Source organism: Calypte anna, chromosome 4A (assembly GCF_003957555.1).
Source record: "Calypte anna isolate BGI_N300 chromosome 4A, bCalAnn1_v1.p, whole genome shotgun sequence".
NCBI classification, from domain to species: Eukaryota; Metazoa; Chordata; class Aves; order Apodiformes; family Trochilidae; genus Calypte; species Calypte anna.
In genome coordinates this window covers 21,842,764-21,864,833 of record NC_044248.1, presented here as the reverse complement: position 1 = coordinate 21,864,833, position 22,070 = coordinate 21,842,764, and the positions used below count along the sequence as shown (strand labels likewise).

Genomic DNA, 22,070 nt, shown 5'->3' with positions numbered 1-22,070 from the left:
AAATTCCAGAGTCAAGGCTGCTGCATCATCTTAACTTTGCTGCCTGCAGGTGCGCATTACGATGCACAGACTCAGGCTCACTGGGAGCACACGACAGGATATGTTCTGAAATGGGCAATTACTCAATTCCAGCTTCTGCTGGTATTCCCTCTGTAAGAAAGGCCTTATCTAAATGGCTTACCTCCTACACCACAAGATTACTAATTTCCTGAAAGGAATGTGGGATTCTCATGATAATACCCAAGTGCTTCATAAATATGAATTAATGTAACTTCACAACACTCCCAAGCAATTAGGTCATGTAATTATTCCTATTTCAATATGTGCAAAACTGAAGAATTGGAAATTAGCACTCAAAATTAATTTTGCCATCCAGGTTATAAAACCAAGTCTAGTTTTTGGAAGTATGCATAATTTTCCTATCAAGTTACATTAAAGGCACAGAAAGCTATACTTCTGCACTCAGCAATTCTGCAAATCTGACTCAGATCTGTTCTGCCTCTTATATGGAACAATGTCAAGTAACTACCTCCCTGCCTTATTTGCTATTACTGTTTTACTCTTCTGAAAGTATGGGTTCTGTAGAAACTGTTGACACCTAAATCTGTTTCTCTCCCCAAGCCAAATCTCATCAGTAGAACAAATGTAATGAAAGTCCTGGGGGAGTGGAAATAAACATACAGATTTGGCAAAGAAATCAGAAATTATTTTGAATACATGGGCATGGTAATCCAAAAGTAAAAAGGGTCTTCCCTCACCCTATCAGGACACCTAGTTAGGATTCCAACAATTTTAGTTTTCATTTGCTTTAGTGAAAAAACAGGTTACAAAATATCCTGTGATTGCTGCTCCAAAACGTGAAACAGCATTTCTGCATGCAGAGAAAAACTCAGCAACATTTCTTTAACAAATAATTACTTAAAATACGAAGGATGTGTTAAAGCGCTAATGAAAAGTTACTGTTGGGGATACTCAGAAACAGATCACTGTAAGAAGTAAACAGATACTACTTCAGCCAGTTGTACTTCTGAGAAGCTGATCAATCAATAGTTCATTAAAAGAAATTTCTTCTTTCTGTGAAAGATGAACCATGTCCTACACAGGTCCACGTCAGTCATTTTCACCATCTTAAAATACAGGACTATTGCACAGAGACACAGACATCTTAGTGCAGAATCTATAAAATTCTAGAAATGACTTAGCTACTTACAAAGAATAGAAAAAAAAGTCAAGTGTTTCACTTGACATAGGTTACATGTTGGTTATTGCTAGGTATAATCTGTGTTACTATTATGTGTGAGAGTTCTAGACATGGATGACAACGCCACTGTGTTAAATTATATAAAAATACAGAAAAAGATGGATCCTTTACCTGGAGAGGAGACAGTGACACAGTATCAGCTGGAATATGTTTGTAGCACTCAAGATGTATTTTAAGAATCTTAACACTAGCCTTTTCTTGACTCCCACTGAGGCCATAACAATCCTCAATTTGCTTTTTGGGCTGGCTGCACCATGCCTCAAAGTAACAATACCACACCTGCTTAACTTTCTTATTTTGACAATTTCAGTGTTTTAACAGGATACATTTTATTAAAGACTTGATTAATATTCCAGCCCTATCTCCTCTTTGGCAGGAAGGGAAATATCCGGCCCTGTGAAAGTTTTTCTTTAACAAATAAATACCTTACAGATAAGCCTCACAAGGTCCAACAAGGGTAACATACCTGCATAAGCAACAAGACAGGATTTGATTTCATTTATTCTCATCAAATGTACTCTGCAGCTGAGATCTACTTTAATTAATTGAAGGAGATAAAATACACAGTGTTATAACTACAACAATAGCTAGTGTATTTTAAACCGATTTTTCAAGTCCTTAACATCACAATCCTAGTGGAAGTGCTTTCAACACAAATAAGACCTATTCAAGTTAAATGTATTTGACTTCTAGTAGACAGAAAATAGACTGTTAGGCAAGTTACGATCCTGATAACCTCAGTCAAAACTCATTGTGATCACCGTGTTAGTGCCCACTGCAGAATGACAGTTTCAGACATAACACAGGTGAGAAAACCAAGACAGCCAGTTGGATAGCATGAAATACAGTGTCCAACAACAGGAACACAGTATACATGAGCCAGATATTTAATATTCATTGAACTTACTTGAATGCACTCTAGGAACACAACAGAAACCAGCAAAACAGGTTTCTCTGTCCTCTGCCTCTCGTAATTGTAAGAGTAATAGACACCAATGAATTTACCTATCCTTGTGAATGTAAAATTATTTTTTTTTTAAATTATCCCTATGAAGATAAATCAGAGGGACATTATTTTCTTGGTGTTTGTATTTTGAAATATATTTTTTGAATTTTTTTTTCCTGTACCAAAGAGATGAGAAGGACTCTGGATTGCACTGCTTGCTTCTACAATATGCATGCTACAATAAAGGCAGGAAGGAAGAAACTCTCGACAGAAAATCTTTATTAGCTTTCTATTAAGTGTTCCTTATCACTTTAGCAACTAGTGTGTTGAGCTCCCTCAAGCTTCCCTTCTAACATAAATGAAACTGGTAGTAAGCTACTGATGTGGAAAACCACAAGCTCTATCTGAAACCAAGTCATGCTTTCCTGCTGCCTTAATTTTTCTATCCATTAAATAAAAATAAATATGTTTCTTCATCTCAAAATTTACTTGAGGGAAGCATGCCAGTGTCATTTTTTAAAACAAAGTTTGGAAAATGCTTCATAATGATACAGAAGGTAAAGGAGAGTAGGAAAGGACCAAAAGAAAGAGGAAAACAAAATGAGATAGAGAAAAAAAAGTAAGGAAACAGCAATCAAAAATATCTGACCAATTATGCAGTAAGAAATAAATGAACATAGGTAGAGTTTATGGTCATTTGAAATTTTAGCTACACAGTGACTCAGTTCTTTCCACCCAACTCACAGGCAATTTTTATCACCCATTTTTATCAGGATCACTGGTTGTGACTACAAGAAATATCAAAGTAGCTGGCAAATAGTACTTTACAAAAACAGGACAAGGAAGAAGACAGACAAATGGAATTTTTTTCCTTTTCCACCATGTGTAAGCAGAGGAAAAACACACATGAGAGTTTTTGCATTCACTTTAGAACACTCTGGGGTTGAATCTATCTTGGTTTACTTCTTAGGTTGCTTTTGTTATAAACCCAAGATGTTTATAAATACATTATTTAGGTATAGGCCTTAACTATGCTTGAGATCTTCTGTTGCTATTATCTATTTTATATGTCCCTCCTGGCAATGTCTTCACAAGCAGATTCAGCACATGCTGATGGAGAAGTTACTTTCAGAAATAACCCAACAAACATACCTGTGTTTGCTGACACAGCAGTTACAGCTGATAAAGCACACAAGTCTTTCAGACCCTGAGCTGAAATAACTATGAAACATAATGAAGGTCATAGTGTCAACCCAGTCTTCAAAACATATTTTTCACTCTATTTTTGCTCCTTTAAATGACCTGAAATTCCCTCCACAAAAGAGCAAGAGCTAAACGAAAAATGCTTCTATTGCTCCCTTCCACTTGGTAGGTTGGTTACAGATTAAAGTAAACCTCTACATCTCTACAGTGCCTGGATCTCTGGATTCTGAGAAGAAATTTCTAGGTAAGTAAATCAGAAGCATCTCCTATAATGTGCACAGTGAAACAGTACCTAATTGCAACATATGATAAGCTGAACTGCAAACCTACCAAAGTATTAGTTAACTTAAACCAAACCCTTCTTTACCATTAAGAAAGATGTATAAAATTTTCTCTACCATGGTTTAAAAGCAAGGGATGGTAGGCAACCTTTACATTACTTTTAAAATAACTTTTAAAAATAGTTAAATGGGTAATTTTATTTGACTCTCTGCCCTACACACATTTCAGTATTTGTAATTCACAGCTGGTAACTTGTATTTGTACTTCCTGTTAAAACCTCAGAATGTTTTCGTGAAGCTTTCAAAACAGCCATGGAACTTGGACTCTTTTTTGTCATTCCCTAACAGCCACACCTGCAAATTATCTTCCAGATTTTGTATCTCTTACAACAGCAGCAGTTACTTACAAAGACAGTCCCTTCTGACGGGGGGACAAAGGAGCTTGCAGTAGTAATAGCTCGCACTGCTTAGACTAACACTAGCAGGAAGTGACTGGGAGAAAGAAAACTAGAAGAAAGAAAAAAATGCTAATCAAACTGTGACCAAAAAAAAAAAAAAAAGAGAGAAAACTGAAAAACTGAGACTGCTAAGAACAGTTTGGATGAAATTGTGTTAAGATATTTATTCCAAGACTATATTTACAGCACTGCAAAAGCAAAGGGGAACTGACCATGCTCAAGTTGAGCGACACTGAAGTAAACCTTCCCAAATGTGCATTTCACTGATTTCTAGTGCTTTGTCCTCAAGTCCTTTTCTACTTGTTTGTACAACCTGATAATATTGACATAACCCAAGACACCATGTTAACTCTTAACTATTGTGAAAGCATGGTTACAACGTTAACCAAAGATCTTGATTTTTACTTCGTTTCTCTATTCACACAAATATGTTGATTCATTCATAAGCAAAAATAAAACACTGTATTGTACTTACCAGTTTTGGGGTTTATTGAAAAGAATCCCTGTGGATTGCCACTTGTAATCTTGTAAGTTAATTTTTCACTTGAGCTAGAATCTGGATCAAATGCCTCAATCTGAACGACAGATACATCTTTAGGTGAGTTTTCCATGACTTCTGGGTAATAAACTGGTTCTGTGGTCTGAGGAGCATTATCATTAACATCCCCAACTTCTATGTAGATTTCAATGAAAGAGGATAGAGGCACGACACCTTGGTCTGTTGCATAAACAGTTAACCAGTAATGTGAAGTAGTTTCACGATCCAGGCGATCTGCAATCTCAATAATACCTGTTTAACAGGAAGAAATATAAATAGAAGATTGTCAATAATTATGCAGAACTGTGTAAAAACAGAGTGTGCAGCAAGCTTAAATAAATGAATACAAGTTCAAAATAACTGACACTGATTCTGCTAGCTACACAGACAAGCATATTGAGGCTAACCTGAAGCCACAAAAAATAAAATTACTACAACAATTTTTAGCAATTACTCATGACAGATATCGAAACATTATATTACTGTATTTCCTTTCCAACAACCTTTGAGATTTATCAGATCAATTAGGTCTATTCATAAAAGCTATTTTGCCTAAAGGATTAAATATAATGAGTAGTTAGCAGCCTTCTGGGACTCGAATGACCCTCTTTACTCTTCATTGATTATAGTGAATTTTATATCATATTAAACTATCAGATTTAGATGCCAAATTCTTTGCCATTTAAATGCAAAAGCTATTACCATTATTCATATAATGAGCATCTACTTAAACATGAAGCATTCTTATCTATGTGCCCAAATGAATTATTTAGCCGAGTTCTCTTTATTTGTTTATTTGGGTTCAAAGAAAGAATTTAACAAAGATATTTCACAGAAAACAAAAATTATACTGAAGCTAATCTTTGTAGCATTACACCCAACCAATGGTTGCCATTTCTCTGGCAATGGAAAGCATCACTTAGCTCAACTTCACACACACACACACACACACACACACACGCACACACAGTGAATTACCATTTAAGGAACAGCTACACAATTCACAAACTTAACAAAAATCTGTCTGCTGAGTCTGCAGGGAGCTTGCTTGTCTGAGCCAGAGCTAAATAAGGGACTCAAGTTTTTATCCACTGTGAAGGAAATACAGATACTTTTTCATAAGCGGTTTACAGGTACAGTCATAAAATGCACATGTCAGAAGGACATGTGATGTGGTATAACCCATTTCATGGGGGCAAGAACATCAAACAGATTCACAGAGCTGTGGCACAATAAAATTTTGCGCTTTCCTGGCACATGACAGAGGGAGAAACACGTAGAAATCTTGAAGGGTTTGTCATGGTTCTAACTACTCGCTACGGTGAGACACACCAGGCCTAACTGGGAGTGGAGCAGAGATGAATCAAACCACCACCAAGGCAGCCCCATTCGGACTCTGGATACAGCCACATCTTGTGACTATCTGTGCCCTTGTCCTGAGCTTGTTTACATACCATCAGTAAAAAAGGACCACAATAAACTATGCTACTCTGCTTTTATAAGAGTTCCACAGGAAACTAATTAAGTATCATGTCCTTCACACACTTTAGACAGCTTTTAAAATCCATTATACCAGCTGAACAAAATTAGATAAATACTGAGGAATTACTCATTTGTTACTTTCTTTGCCTTATGGGAAGCTGCATAAAGGTTTTATGAGGATCATTTTAAATTTTAAGATGTCAATAAGATCACTTCAGAAGGGCCAGAGGAGATAGCATCTAATGCTTAGACCTGGAAGATGCCCATAAAGAGCGTTCCAAACAAGACAGCCTTTCCGAACCACCACCAGATGTCAGTGTGGAAACTGGCTTTACAAAGTGTCAAAGGCTTCATAACTGGGAGAAAGAGGAGGAGCACTGTGATTTGAAAATACACATGCATTACACACAGCCTGCAACAGTTTTCTTGAAAGCGAATTAAAGACTTTATAATTTTTTTTTTCCAAGGGATCATTATCAAAAACTGAACCAAGTTGTTAGTTCTAAGGTTTTTACATTTCCAGACTCTCCACCTCAGTATTTACATTTTGTTTGATGGCAGTTTTATTTAAAAATTAATAACCCTATGTAGTCACTGGATTTGTGTGGAGTTTCTGACTTTTAATGTACACAAATCTGCTTTTAAAAACGGACAAGCAATTCCAATTTAGCAAAACTTCCAGCAATGCTGCTCTGTTGCCTGACCCACACAGAACTCAGTGGGCAGGGTCCCAAGCTGAATTGAGCGACCATTATAATTTTACACTTGTCCTGCTTTCTTAACAGTAGCTGTATCAGAAGTGGCAGATTAATTTTAAGATAGCCTTGCCTGATTTTAAAGAAACAAAAGGAGACCCTTGTGGTAATGGAGATCTCTTCCTGCAGCCTGCCCACCTGGTATTTACAGATTCTACCACCTCAGCTTTTTCAAAACCTACCAAGAAGAAAAAAGATTACTAAACTTACTTTGCTTTTGTGGCCTATCAGTTCCCAAGTGTCAATTCTATTAAGTTGCATAATTCACAAGAGAAAAATGGGAAAAAAGTACCACATCAATGAAATCAACAGTGGTATTTAAAAAAGAAGTGCGTAAAAAGATAATGGAGGGGATAGTGTCTAGCAGTACAACACAGCAAAGGTGAGCAACTTTATTTTTTGGTTCATTTTTAATTTCAAATTAGGTCTGCATATATGACATTGTTTCTGTATATTTTATACTGACTTTTGCAAAACTGCTCAATGAAAGGCTTACAATCTCTCTGATCATCTGACCACTGAACACATCATGTAACAGAGTAGTTTGCCCAACAGGGTAGCTTTGCTTTTCAGAATGTCCGTGATTTTCTGCAAGGTCATCCACATCCTAAGCACTCACTAGTCAAAGTAACACAAAATCTCATTCACTATAACTATTTTACCATTTTTCTCATGTTTCTCACCCAGCAGACCCTAAATTGTTGGGTGAACATTTTTTCTGTACATGCTGTTTCTAATTCCGATCTGAAACAGAAAGCATCTAAGAAAATGATTTTATGATCAGTCAGATATGCAAAAAAGCCTACATTAACTGTTTAACACTGATCAACAGATAATGTCCTGAATGGAAATTACCTAGAGGCATAGAGGATACTTTAAAAAGCTTTCATGTACTCCACTTACAGTTCAAAACAGATGGAACAGAGAGGTATGTATGCAAGGTAGAACATTTTATTAGAGTGCAATAAACTCTAATAAGATTCCTTTTCACAATATTATAAATGAACACTCAAAGTAACATCCCTCCAGTAAGAAAGCCATGCAAAAGGGAACAGGATGATTAGGAGCAGAAACTTTCCCTCACACCTTGCACAGTGGGGAGGGTGGAGGAAAGGCCACCACACCTATTTCTCCTCCATCACTCAAAGCTGCAGACAGTGAGGGAAGGGATCACTTATCTATTAACGTGACTCAGCTTTCCTCTTGTTCATTCCACCCAGCAATAAAAGGGAACAGATACTGACCCAGTACACATGCCTTAGAGGGGTGGGAATCTGACTACCAAAACTCAAGTTTCTTCTGCTTCTGCATCAGCACTTTTGTCACAAAACACAATCAACACTGAATGCACACAACTACACAGAGTACTTGGGCTTTTTTCCTTTTTAATATTACTGTACAGTCTGACCATGTATAAGTAATTACAAACCACCATACTTTTCTCATTACTCTAGTTGAAATTGCTCCTGCTTCTGCAAGTTTAACACTAAATCCTTCCTGATTTTGCCTATGAGAACACTAATAGCTTAATCTTTAATTTCTATGCAACAATAATGAATACAAATGCACATAAACTTAGTGTACCTTCTCAAAGCACAAGAATTTAACTAAGGAAACTTACTTTAAAAACAAAGATAACAATATTTCACCTACCAATTCACAGGTCTAGAACCAGCCCTTAAAGTATCATTGGTTGGAGTCACATTTCTGATTCTGCAAATGTTGACTACAGTGGCCTATTTTAAATATTAGGGCAGCACAGTATTTTATGCTGTCTGAGAACCAACACTTGCAGAGTTCATAAATTCATTGTCTTCTAGTGGTTCTCAAGACAGCAGAGAGAAAAGTTATGGGAACTCATATGTCAAAGAGAAGTAATAAAATAATAAAAGAGAATTTGTTTTATTTTGCTGTTGGTTACATCCATTAAGCATCAGTAAGATACTGATCAGTATCATCAGTTTAAACAGTGTATTCTGGCTCCTAGAAAGTATTTTCACTTTTTTCTTAAGTGGTGTAAAGCACATTTAAAGAGTACAGCCTAAGTGTTTCTACTTAGTGTATCTACACTATACTTAGTGTATCTTCAATACTCTAAAAGCTCCATCTCTGCTGTAACTCTTCTCCCATTCACAGAAAAACCTTTAATCAGCAAATTTCTCATCCATTATTTACACTGAAGCAGTTTGGTAATTTCAACTTTTACAAACCATTTGCGTTTTATGTAGCAAATCTTCCACAGAGCAGACCTAAAGAATCCCTATCATGTATGGTAATCCCAAAGACATGTAAATATTATTGCTTGAAAACATGGTGAAATGAGGATTCCAAAAACATTTTTCACTTCCCTGCATATGGAGTCTTGAAGCCTTTCAGGTGGTCAGTATAAAAATAAATTCATATTCAGTCACTAACCACCAGAGGGGAGTAGAAAAGAGCTCTGATAATAAGTTTCTCATTCATCAGAGGACATCAGATCTTATTTTACAATATTCCTAACTCTGAAATTTTAGACTAGATACTGTTCCTACTTGTTGCAATACACCTTTTTCTATCAGTTTCATTAAAATGAGTGAAAAGTTCCAAGTGCATACTATACAATGGAATCTGGACAGAATTTAGTATGGGGGCTGGTTTATGAATAGAGAACAACTGAAGAAAAATCAGAATATTAATGCCATTCTCAGCAAGAATGAACTTTACTTCTAATTTAAATCCTACAACTCACTACAACCAAAGTAACTCTTACAACAAAAATAAAAATAAAAATCCACTTCAAATCTGACAGTCCTATATAAGCCAATTCTATCTAATTAACAAATGCTCAAACGATAATACCTCCAATTCCCAGAGATGATCCTCCTTAAGTGTGCTTATCCATGAGAACTCCCGTTAATAATATTAATGTTTCGGTAATGGAAATCAAAACTTGCAGTAACTTCTCAGCAAGGCATGAAAAGGCAGTTTAGCAGAATTTGCCGAGAGTGATGTTTGAAAAAAACTCAGAAATCCCTGGCCTGAGTCATGATGCTTGAAATCTGATTACAGACTTAATTAATCTAAATTCTAATAAGCTGGGCAAATAAAAAAGCTTCTTCAGCTGCTTTAAAAGCCATCTCTGCAGGGAAAACAGCAATATTTTACGATCTGCATGAACAAAGGTTTTGGTCAAATATGACCTTCAATGAACAATCAATCCAAACCAAAGTTTTGAAAATCAGTGGATTAAGCCAGATAAAAACAGAGGCATACTGTCCCTCGATGGCACAAATCTGCCAACACATCACCGCAGACTGCAACTTTGTCTTAAATTCTTAACTATCAGTAAGCTAGTGCAGTAAATCAAGGTCCAGAAGATCTTTTGAATTATAAATAAAACTGGGGGAAATGTTCAGCACATCTACAGTTCACTATCTGAATCTCAGCTAACTCTAGATAGGCCTGTGTTTTCCAGAAATCTATTAGCATATATGAAATTAACTATTTATGAAGGCAAAGGTGCAGAGAACCCCAGCTCCTAGAAGTGTACAGTTTTTTGGGTCAAATTTCTAGTTTACATTTTGTGGAACTTCGCTTAGTTGTTGTTTAAACAAACAAAGAATCACATCAATCTCAATGATTAGTGATTTTGTTGTTTTGGGTTTTTTAAAGCAAAAATCTTACTAAGTAGACCTACTATCATATCAAGGAATTCAGAGTGGACAGTTTTTGGGTCATTACTGAACAACCTGGACAACCAGAATAGGCCAGAAAAACATTTTACAAAGCTAGTATTTTCCTCTTTTGATTTCTGCCTAGGTCATCTTATTTGAAATAGCATCTGTTCTAATCCATACTTTGCCTTTAGGTGAAAATTAGTTCCAATGTAGTTTTTCAACACTATCCAGATTGAATGCAGATTAATGGAGATTACTTCCTTGGCAGGCAGACTTTTTGTTCCTATTCTTCTCTTCTTGCATGTTCAATTTTTGCCTTTCTGGCAATACACTTCTCTTTCTTAGATAACCAGCCAAGTCATGATAAGCATTTTCCTGAGCTGTACAAATACAGAGGCTACAGTAGCACTGACAGTATAAAAAAAAAATCCAAAAACATAACAGAAAAGAGCATCTGGCACTGGAGAAGACGCAGTGGCTTGTCTGCTTCTCAGCAGTCCCCAGAGGCCTCAAAGAGGAACACATCCAGACTTTTCCAGCCTCCTTTTCCCCTTGAATAACTTTCAGAGGCACAAGCAAATCAGGACATTTGACAACTGCAATCCTGTGTATTACACATGCTTTTTTTTTGTGGGTTTTCTGATCCACTGTATGCTCCCTGTCAAATACAGTAAGAGAAACCAAGGTAACTAGGAAAAAAAGCAAATTTATTAATAGTTATGGCATCTACCCACATAAGACAAAACAAATTACATCAGACTGGAGTGCATTATTTACAAATACTACACTCATTTGTAGTATTACAGATAAACTGATTCTATTAGTAATTGTGAATCGCGTCATAGCTCAGATTCTTTCTACTTTCAGAGAAATTAAAAAAAAATGATAATTTTCTGACCAATTTATCTGTATTTCTCTTAACTTCCTAACTTATTTCTGATAAATTTCTGGCCACTGCTGTAGTATGACATTGGGAAATTCCTTGAAGCAGCAGCCAAGAACAGTTGCAACCCTACATGCCACACAGTGTTCTGTGAAGTGAAGGTTCAGAAACAAGTAACTTATTGAGCTCTCAAGAAAAAATTATTTCTTTCCCTGAGGCAGCTGTGCTACTCTAACTCAGGCCTCTACTAAGCATGACTACGTAAGGGTCGACTGAACCTTAAGCCTACAGTTCTAATATAGCATCCAATGCTAATGTCAACAGTATGCAATATTATTTGATCACTCAGTTCATAAGCACTTGAAAAACCAGAACACAGGTAGAACAGTATCAAACCAGTCTTTTTCCTACACAAACCAACTATCATTAAGCACTGAAGATTTCAAGTATGTCCTGCCACAGAAACAAGGAACTATTCAGCACTTAAAATGTCAGTTGAAAAGACCAAAATCTCCATCCTGTGAACTCCCTGAAACAATCTCCTTCTAAAGAAGGAATGGAATGAGATTCTTTTTGCAGAAGTGAAATGTCAGCTTGTCTACTCTACAAACAGGGCAGAATGCCAAGAGAGGCACTGTACTCATGCTCTTGAAATACTAAAGACCTGTGGCAGGCAGTGTCAACTTCTAAAAAGTATATACAATCTCTCTTTTAAGAGAAGTCATACTTTTGATAAATAAACTGAGGTAGAAAAGTGCTAGCCTTCCTTATTTGTATCATATACACACTTCAGGAAGCATTAAGTGTTTATGCCTCTATGGCACAAAGTGCAACACGGAGAAACAGGATTTGCTCTTTAACTCCACAGCAATGTAAAGCTTATCACTGACAACACACACTACTCTCCAATCACTTATTGCAAAGATTCACACAGACTAAACTGTACATTTTCAGAACATAAATAATCCTTGGCTGCAGCCCTGAAGGAGAGCAGAAAGTTTTAGCAACTACTGCTTGCCTTTGAAGCACACATGAACAAGAAGTGTTCACTGCTCTTCACTCTTCTCCAGGAGCATTAATTAGGCATAGCTAGAAAGACTGTAACCTAGCAACAAACCATCGATATAGTGTTTTGCATAACTCATGAGGAATTTGGATTACTTGTTTGCAAATATGTCTGAGGAATATGAATTTGCATAACTAATCATACAACCTAGTTTGAAACAGCTTCATTGTTTATTTTTGACTACTCAGTGATTCTTCTGTTACGTCTGAGTAAAGCTGAATCTTAAATTAACACATTTTTAAATTTTTAAAATTTGGGGGCTTTACATTTTTAGATAGATCCTGGTTTACTTTACTGCTTAAGAATCCCAAACTAAACCACACCCCAAAAAACCCAAAACCTCCCTTGAAAAATTCTGCAGAAATTCTGTTTACAGGCTACAGAGTAAAGATTTTCACATGCACCCCAGAAGTGACATAGTATTATCTAAAATCTGTCAGCAATATAAACATTCCTTCAGGTAGTTATGGGTTGTCACATATTTTAGGTTTTACACATTTATTTCTTTACATATTCAGTAAGCTTCTTTTCAGTGGTCTTAATCCACTTTATATATAGAACATTTCTTCTTTGTAAGTACTGAAGAAAAGCAATGAAAAAAAATCAACTTCACAAGTTCTGCTTCAGAGAGTGCTCAGAAAAAATACTCTCAGGACAAGCTATGAAAAAAAACACATAAAATAAGCCAAAAGTAATATATTGAAACTACAAGTCTTTCGTCAGCATTTATAAAGGCAGATTACCAGAAAAATTGAATGGCACTTTATTTATAGCTCTTTGAAATGGTAAACTGTATACATTTCAAGTTGTCATGTGTACTACCAGCTGAGAAATCACGTTTAGACAGGACTGTTAAATGGAAAGCAACTCTTGTTACTGCTTGAAGGACAAACAACTCATTTTCTAACAAATCAAGGCTTAGAAAGTTTCCAGAAACTTATCAATACTGCTGCCAACAAGCTGTTGGGATGGTAGTGAATTTGCACAAGTTCTGGTAAACTGGTAAATGCCATTTTCCTGTGCAGCTGCAAGACCTTTAAACATGTCAAGCCCACCCCTGCTTGCTCTCTTTCCAGGGGCTTTTTACTGCAACTTCTGGGAGGTAGAAGAGGAAGAATATCACTGCACAGCATACCTGGTCTCTATAGCACACAGCACCATTAGAGAAACCACCATTTTCAGAAGAGAATTGAGATTTTTAACTGAACAAAACCAAACTGAAAATCACAGTAAAATGATGACTCAATCATAGTAAAATGTTGATGTATTTTCTATCTCAAATCTAACTTCACTGAACTGCCTAGAAATGCATAGTCAGACCCAGCTTTGTACCAATATCTTTGGTAAAGCTGACAGGATTTCAAGTTTTTAAAAAAATTCTGACTTTCATTAAATAACATACTGTATTTGAAATTGAACAATTTCTGCATATGACACTAATGGAACAGCAGAGAGAGAGTAGCTGGTGAAATAATCAGGCACTATCAGTGTTGAGTCAAACTTGCCAGACTCACTCCTGTAAATGCACCAATTACCAATGCATTCATAGTGAAACACCTTTGGGGGGGGAAAAACTTACTATCTAGAGAGCTCCAGCACAGGGTGAAATCCAGACCATGACATAAAACAGAAAACAATTTATGCATCACTTCTGTGCTATCAACAGATGGCATTAATTTGAATTGTGTTCAAGAGAAGGGAGGCAGTCACTATTATCTCTGCTAGATTCAGCTTATAAAAATGGTAGATACGGAGGGATTTAAAGAAATACAAAATGTTCAACAGTTATGAGTATCTGTCACTTAAATAAACTTCTAGAGACAGTCCAAGCAAGGACTAGAAGCAAGGAGGTGCAAAGTTAAAGTTCTGCACCAAACACAGACTGTATTTTTAAAAATTGAGAAAAAAGGTTTTATGCAACTTAGTTAAATGCATAGAGTAGAAGAAAACACAGGGCAAAAGACAGAACTGTAAATAATTAGACTCAATCACAGTTTGATTTCCAGGTCCTCCCACATTGTTTTCTGCACATTTCTACAAAAACAAGTCCAAAGAATGTAAAACACAGTGTTTGGACCATTTACTGGAGAAAAAAGTTCTGAAAACATTTTCTTAAAATTGTCTATAGAAAATATTATGGCCAGAAATTATGATTCAGTACTAAGTAGTCTGGGCTAAATGTGATAAATCTGCTAAGACCCACAAAGACTGTGAACTTGCTTTCAGGAAGTCAGGGGGTGGTGAGGGGGAATTTTTGCAATTAGAAGATTTGTGATGGGGTTGCCTTAGAACTCAACTGATTACTTCCAGTTCAGAAAATCTTTTGGGACAATGGCAGACAGCTCCTATTGTCAGCCTCATTTATGGTTATTTTAATAGCTCCAGCTTATTTCTGTCAGCTAGGCTGCTTGTATGTCAGGCTTTTGGACAGGCAATATAATTGCTATACAGAAGAACAATACCATGTTGCTAAACCTCAACATGGAGACACATAACCCCCCCATGATGAGTACACATTAGGGAAATGAAATGTTAATTTCTAGGCCTGTAAGAAGAATTATTGCAATACAACCCCATACAACCTATGTTTCTTTAAAGAGAGAGCAAGTAAAACAAGCTTTACTGTTAACAAAAGCAGTCATTCACAATGTGAGGGAAAGGATGCTGAAAAAACCATGACTGTACCACTACATCAGCTTTACAGAGGCTTATAAAATATTAGTGAAAATGTAAGAAACTACCACCAGATTCTGGGCCAAGCATGTGAACTCCAAGCACCCAAAAAAGCAGCTTCTCTTACTGTGTTACATGAGCATCAGGATCTGATGTAAATCATTGCTCCAGCCATGAATCACCTTTCTCAGGACAACTTTTGTCATCAGGTATAGACACAACTCATTTCTGTGTCTGAAGCAATACAATCATGTAGTTTAATAAAATTAGAATAAGTAACTATGTTTAAACAAAAATGGTTTGGGATAACACAGTTACACTATTCAGTTGCCTTCAAATCCTGCTCTCTTTCTACAGCTTCGTGACCAACAGGAAATTTCTATTGAAATGGAGGTAGCTCAAAAACAACAGAAGGGTTCTCCACGTCTACTGTTCATTTACTTATGAACGTCAAAGGTAAACAAGGAAATGTATTTAATAAAATTTGCAGAATGTATGTGCATTTGCAAGTGCATAAGAAACGCAAAGGATGAGTTTCTATGTTCTTCGTTAACATTTTAAGAATTTCTTACATACACACACAAATGAGCACATGTATGTTCTCCAGAGCTCTTCCTTCACCCTGAAAAATCCTTCTAATTTCACTGCCAGTCTTCCTGGAATTGCTGAAAATGTGAGCAGTTGTATTACCACTCTAATAATTTAACTGAGAAATGGGGAGTCTCTGAAGGGGAAATTCCTCTGCAAATAGCCCCAGGAATTTCAAAACTAACTGGAATTGACAGATTAACTGAGGTCCCCCTTAGGCAGAAGAAGAGGTTACAAGGAAAATAATGAGATGCGTGGGAAGCCAATTATGCACAAGAGCAACACATTTAATTGTAAAGAAACTGGTCTGTTGATCCTCAAGGATCTAGATGTTTAAATCTCTGCAAACTACTAAAACACCTGAGGAGTTCTGCAACAAGTATACTTGCTTTTTTTCTGTAAATCTCAAAGTTTAATGATGAACTTAAATAAGGAAAATTGTTCTATCCCAAGTATCTTTTTTTTTTTCTGCATACACAAGATTTCTCTCAGATTCCCTTTCTGGTTGCAATTTGCAACAACTGCAGCTTACCTCATATTACTTCCACAAAAGTAACTCTGAAATCCAAAGCAAGTTCAACAGAGCAGTCTTTAGTAAGAAGTAGTTACAGCTGCCCTCCACAGCAACACTAACATGATTAACCCAAGTGCAAAAAAAAAAAAAAAAAAAAAAAGTCACTTAGAATTTACAATGATTTGTGTTTTGGACTGCTGCAATTTTGCCTTCTGGCTCCAGAATATTTTCAGTAACTGAAACTGCTGGTAAACATCTACTCCCAGATAAGCTTGGTGCACAAAAAGATACTGATACCTATCAAAAGGCAAATAGCATGTTGAGCAATACTGGAAATCAGGGCACTACTGCTGTTCATATTGCTGGACCATACACACCATATACAGGTAGCCATATACACAACGACACTTTACTACTGTCAAAAGAAATACTGCTCCCAAGCAGATTTGTGTGAACAAAGAAGAGCTGCTGTACCTGTGGGCACACTAGTGTTATGAGAACAAAGCTAATCAATTAAGTCATCTGGGATCCAGTGGCATCAAAAGACATTTTCATCCTTGTTCTGAGAAAGTCAGGTTTATTGACCTACGATGTACCCACTTATTTATTCAGACTACTTTATTTCTACTCATGTATCCAGAGAGAACTCCACACAGAGCTGTAGTTATTATACCAATTTTTTTATTATTATTTGCCTTTGTATACGAATCAAAATAAAAAAAAAAAAAAAAGCCAAACAAAGAAATGTCTCTCAACTTGTTTCTGAGTAAAAACTTTAGGACAGGAGAGTCATAAAGACTAAGAACTTTGGGATTAAAAAAATACATTATTTTCTTTGGTTAAGATTACTGTTACCAGTTAACAGAAATCCTCCGTAATCAAATTCTTACATGCATGTTGAAGAAGAATTTGCAGTGGCTAGAGATGGAGTTGCAACAGGTGTTATCATATCTCTGTATGTGTATATGACTCTTCTCAATATATTCTCAAATGCTGGCCATGTTTCTGATCAGACTGACCACCTTAAATTCCAAAGGATTTTTCAGTCATCCCCAGAATTAAAGAGCATGGCATGTATTTCTTACTCCACTTCCTCCTATCATTACATGCTGGATCAATATTCACTCAAAACTTAATCCACATAATCCGTAGTAATATTGTCCTGACTGTAATCATCGCCTCCTTAATTTATTAAACAATGCACATCAAAACTGATGTTTCACTTGAGTCAATGACAACTTGACAATCCATCTTTCACAATCAGTTTTTGAACCTTCTTACATTCCCTTCCCCTACCTTTTTTCTGTAAGGATTCAAGTAACTACAACATTTCAGATATATTTCCACCGGTTTGCATGAACATTTTTATGCAAGCAAAAAGTTAATTTAAATGAGCAAGTTCTAAGATTTTATGTTATCTAATACCTGCAAGCACCATTCTTTATCTGTGGGCTTTGGTACTTAAAACTCAAATCCCCATTCAGAAAACTGATTTGTAATGCTGTGAAATGGTGGGGACTATGAACTAAGCTACACTTATATTGTATCACCTTTTATCTTTTGGAACCATATTTACTCTATATCCATATGGAAAGCAATCCACTTTTCAACTAGATGTCATCTCTTCTTACACACTTTTTACTTTAAAAAGGTTTGGACAAACTCAGGCAACCCAAATTATTACAGTACTACCTAGCAGTGCAGATTTGGAAGCATATACATATAACCACACATCAAAGAGAGATGCATAGGTCATTTTCCCATTCCTGATTAATCTGCTAAACTTGGTAGTGTAATATTCAAGCTACCTTCAAAGTGAACTATGATACCAGACTTCTTATGCAAAGGTGCAGTAGTCATCTTTCCCTCCCTCCCTCACCAAAGTAATTAACATTCCTTGTACAGGCAGCCGGACATTTGTTAATCATTAACTGCTTGGGTAATAAAGACAGAAACTGCAGGTCATTCCTCACCATCATAAACCAAAAGAGTATTTTTAATGTAAAAGTATTTACAGTAAAGACAAACCTGCTGAATTATCATAGCATATCCCATATTTTGCTGACAGTATTTGTTTTGGTGAGCAAGACTTCCACATTCAAACCTAAGTAATTAACTCAGGGATTTAATTAATAAAATAAGAGCACTTTTTAACTAAAACAGAAAGAGAGGTATCTTTAAAAAGATGAACTATGCTATTTTTCTCTTGGATAGTAAAATAATACATAGGACCAGAACTGCAAGACCAAATATAATAGAGGCATAACCAATGCACACATTCCAATCTTATCTAGAATCACTTTGATTCATTCTACCTTGCTTTCATTACAGGAAGGGCACAGCAAGGGCATTCCTCTCAGATCAAACAGAAAATTCCACAGACAGAAGTTTCCACATGTCTGATTTGCTGCAGATTAAACCCTTATCATTAGACAGCAATCTCTAATTTTCATAGAGACAGGATATACCCTGTCATGGTAAATCTACAGGCAAAGGTGGAGGATGAGGGGGTGGGAGGGGTTAAAAAAAACCAGTAAAATCTGTAGAATTAAGATGTATTCCCCATGAAAGAGCTATGCATATCACCCCCACAGCTTTGGAGGAATAGAGGGAACAAGCTACTAGCATTAGAGATCACCTACATAATTACATTCCTACATTCCATCATAAGCTTCTTTGTATTGCAAGTCTTTCAAGTTGAACTACCAAACTACCTTTGTGCATAAATATCTGTATTTATTTTAGCACATCATGTTACTCAAAACTTCATTTCTTTACCCACATGACTGGAACAGTTCTGTAATACTTACAGACATTTAACAGTACCAGTAAAATAAAATGGCTATTCTATAACTATACTTCTTACATTTTGAAAATAATAATATTGTTAATAATAGTATTTTAATCCTTGAATGCTTTACAAAATATGGATAAGAACACAAAACTCAAGGTTTTTCATTTGTGAGTGTATTGAGGTAGTTTCATGCTTCTGGCATCAGCAAAATACAATGGCCCTTTGTATACATACCTAGAGCAATCGATTTAAACACACAGATTCAGATGCCATCTGTGACACTAAGGATAATCCTTAACATTAGATTGAGCAATAAAACAATGCAGCTGCATGTAACCTTCCCTGTCATACAGGCAGATAAGTCAGTTCTGGTATCAGTGATGCCACACTGACAAGTCTGCACAGTTGCAGAACTCTGAGGTGAAAGGGCTATAAATGATCGCCACTGCTGGTAGGTCAAGGTAATTTATATCAACTCGCTCAGCAGTTTGCTCTTTAACCCTAATGCCTATCAAAATTACACAACTCTTTACAAGAACCATAATTTACCCTTGTTCAAAAATAATTTTAAATCAAATAGAAGCCATCGAGAGAACCAGGAACAGAACACAAGGAGTTTCGGGAAACCTCATTTCTGAGTAAGAGAATTATTTATTGCAGTCTCATTTATATTCTGTTTCCCCAAAAATCCTTCTCTGATAGCACTGGAATGCTAGAGATATTATTTTGTTGAGCCACACGGAGGCTGATGAATTAAAAATTTATTTTTGGTCATGTTCATTAAGATGACCAGTGTAATCAAGTCACAAATGCAATAATTAGACGGAGATTACTACATAGACCTGCAAACCATAATTTCAGCATGGCCTGATATATTTTTAAACCCAAGTTCTAAAACTGCAACTACTGCATGCTATATGCTACAGAAGTTTGCCAAATACTCATGTAGTTTTGTCCATTTAAAAATATGTCCAAATGTTGTATGATTTAACTTCAAAATCTTCAAAGAAAAGAATAAACATTACACAATCACCTCAAACCCCCTCCTTTGACCTTAGTATGTACTTCAAAAGCTAAGCAGATGCTTAGTAGGAAAAAAATACCCAATTCAACAGATGTACCAACAGTGATACCTCAAGATGCACCTTCCATAGCTTCTGGCAACCCTTCCCTTTTATGATTTCTCTGCTCTCAAGTACTTTTCACGTCAAAGAGAGGCCTAAGCAAGTTAATAGCCCCTTAATATGTACTCTGCTGCCGGAATTGATTGCTGTTATAAGGTAATCTTTGGGACCCCATGTGGCTTAGCCTCCCTTCATTTCCTACAGAGATACAGCCTCCAGGCAGCTGTTTTCATCAGACCAAGTTGTAACCCAATCAACACCTTTCACAACAAAACAATCCCTTAGTTTGAGCGTCCATGCAGAAGAGGAGGGGAGCCCTAGCTTTTGTATGGGATCTCTGTTGGGCAGCTAAGGTGATGTTTTACTCAGCAGGATGCCTATGAAAACTCTCAAACTGCTTTGGAAGATCCCCTTGCCAACAGCAAAACAGGAGATGAATATGTTTGTCTAAAACTAATTCAGCTTCTTCCAAAGACACATTCTAAAAGCTACATTAACAACTTAATAGAATTTTGTGAGTTTCCCCATCACAAATGCAAATTTTATAGTTTCCTTCTAGCCTAGGACAGAAAGGTAATCAGCTAGCTCCAGGCTGCTCAGGACCTTGGTACAAACCTGGGCCTCCTGCCAAACTGAAATTCAGCAGCCATTCTAAAGGTCAGGCTTAGCTCTAGCACGTTTGATACATCTGAAAAGAAACATGAACACAACAGCATCATTCCACGGATTAACCCAGCAGCACCAAAATTTCGCTTGAACGCACCTTGATTACTGTAGTGCAAAGCTGCAAACTGCAGTCAAGACCAGGTGGTCCCTGACATACGTGCATAAGACTAAATTCAGGCAGCCAAGCTGTAAGCAATAAAGTAAACCAATGCAACCCTGAAAGTCAGTTATCTAATACAAAAAAGCTTTCTGAACTGTTTTTTCAGATAGCAGCAGATTTACAACCTGTCCTCAATCTATTCACAGTCGGTATCTGGCTCTTATATTTATTTCTTTTTAACAGACACAAATTGTGCTAAACTGGGTATATACTTCAAAAAACATTTTAAAATTTCTACTAATACTAGAAGGGATCTAAAATTACAAAAGCTATTCTTAGAAAGCTGCTGCAGCAGCTATTTGTACTGTCTCATAAAAGAGAATCTGTGTGCCAAATGCCTCATTTTTAAAACTGTAACAAATTAGTGGAAAATACATCTTAGTTGCATGAAATTTTAAGCAAATGTTTTTTAAACTCAAATTATTACTCAATTTAGGCACAGTTAATTTTATTTTTATGTAACTAATTTTTTTCTTGCGTGATGGCCCAATTTTGGCTTAATGCCACTGGAGAAAAATGCTGTGAAACAGAAGGAAATCACATAGATCTTCCTCTGTCAACCTCACTCTTGTTTTCAACATCATACTGAATGCACTCAAACCAACCAGGTATCATAAACCTGAAATCAGACTATAATACACCATTTTAAAAATAGTCTACACAACAAGTTTTCAAAAATATCGGTAGCCAACAATCATAAATATGCCTCTTCAATGGAAGTGTGTGTATTTCCTACATAGCACGACTGTATTTCATACCTTACAAGCCTAAGATAGGATTTTCAACTCTACACCATAGGTACTGCATGCTTGAATATAACTGAAAATTCTGGTCAGGAAAAGAAGTCATCCAAACATGAGATAAATGCTTTAAAAAGAGGTTATTGTGTTTGGGTGGGCATGATACTGTAAGCAGCTTCATTATTTATTGTCACAACAAAATGTTCCCTCTGGAGGGCTTTGGAGAAGCATGATAAGCACTCTCCTGCAAAGGATTCACAGGACTGATGGTAAGAGAGTTGA

At 36.3% G+C, this 22,070-nt stretch overlaps 1 protein-coding gene across 7 annotated transcripts in view; it reads right to left on the bottom strand.

Annotated features, from left to right (window-relative positions):
• Positions 1-22,070, bottom strand: part of FAT1 (FAT atypical cadherin 1) — a 105,874-nt gene that overhangs the window by 64,942 nt on the left and 18,862 nt on the right. For 6 of the 7 annotated variants that reach the window (XM_030450331.1, XM_030450332.1, XM_030450334.1 and 3 more), the window contains exon 3: positions 4,625-4,939. The exons of the other annotated variant lie outside the window; for it this stretch is intronic. In XM_030450331.1, the coding sequence (XP_030306191.1) occupies positions 4,625-4,939 (315 nt within the window). The remainder of the gene's footprint in view (positions 1-4,624; positions 4,940-22,070) is intronic. 7 annotated transcript variants of the gene reach the window in all.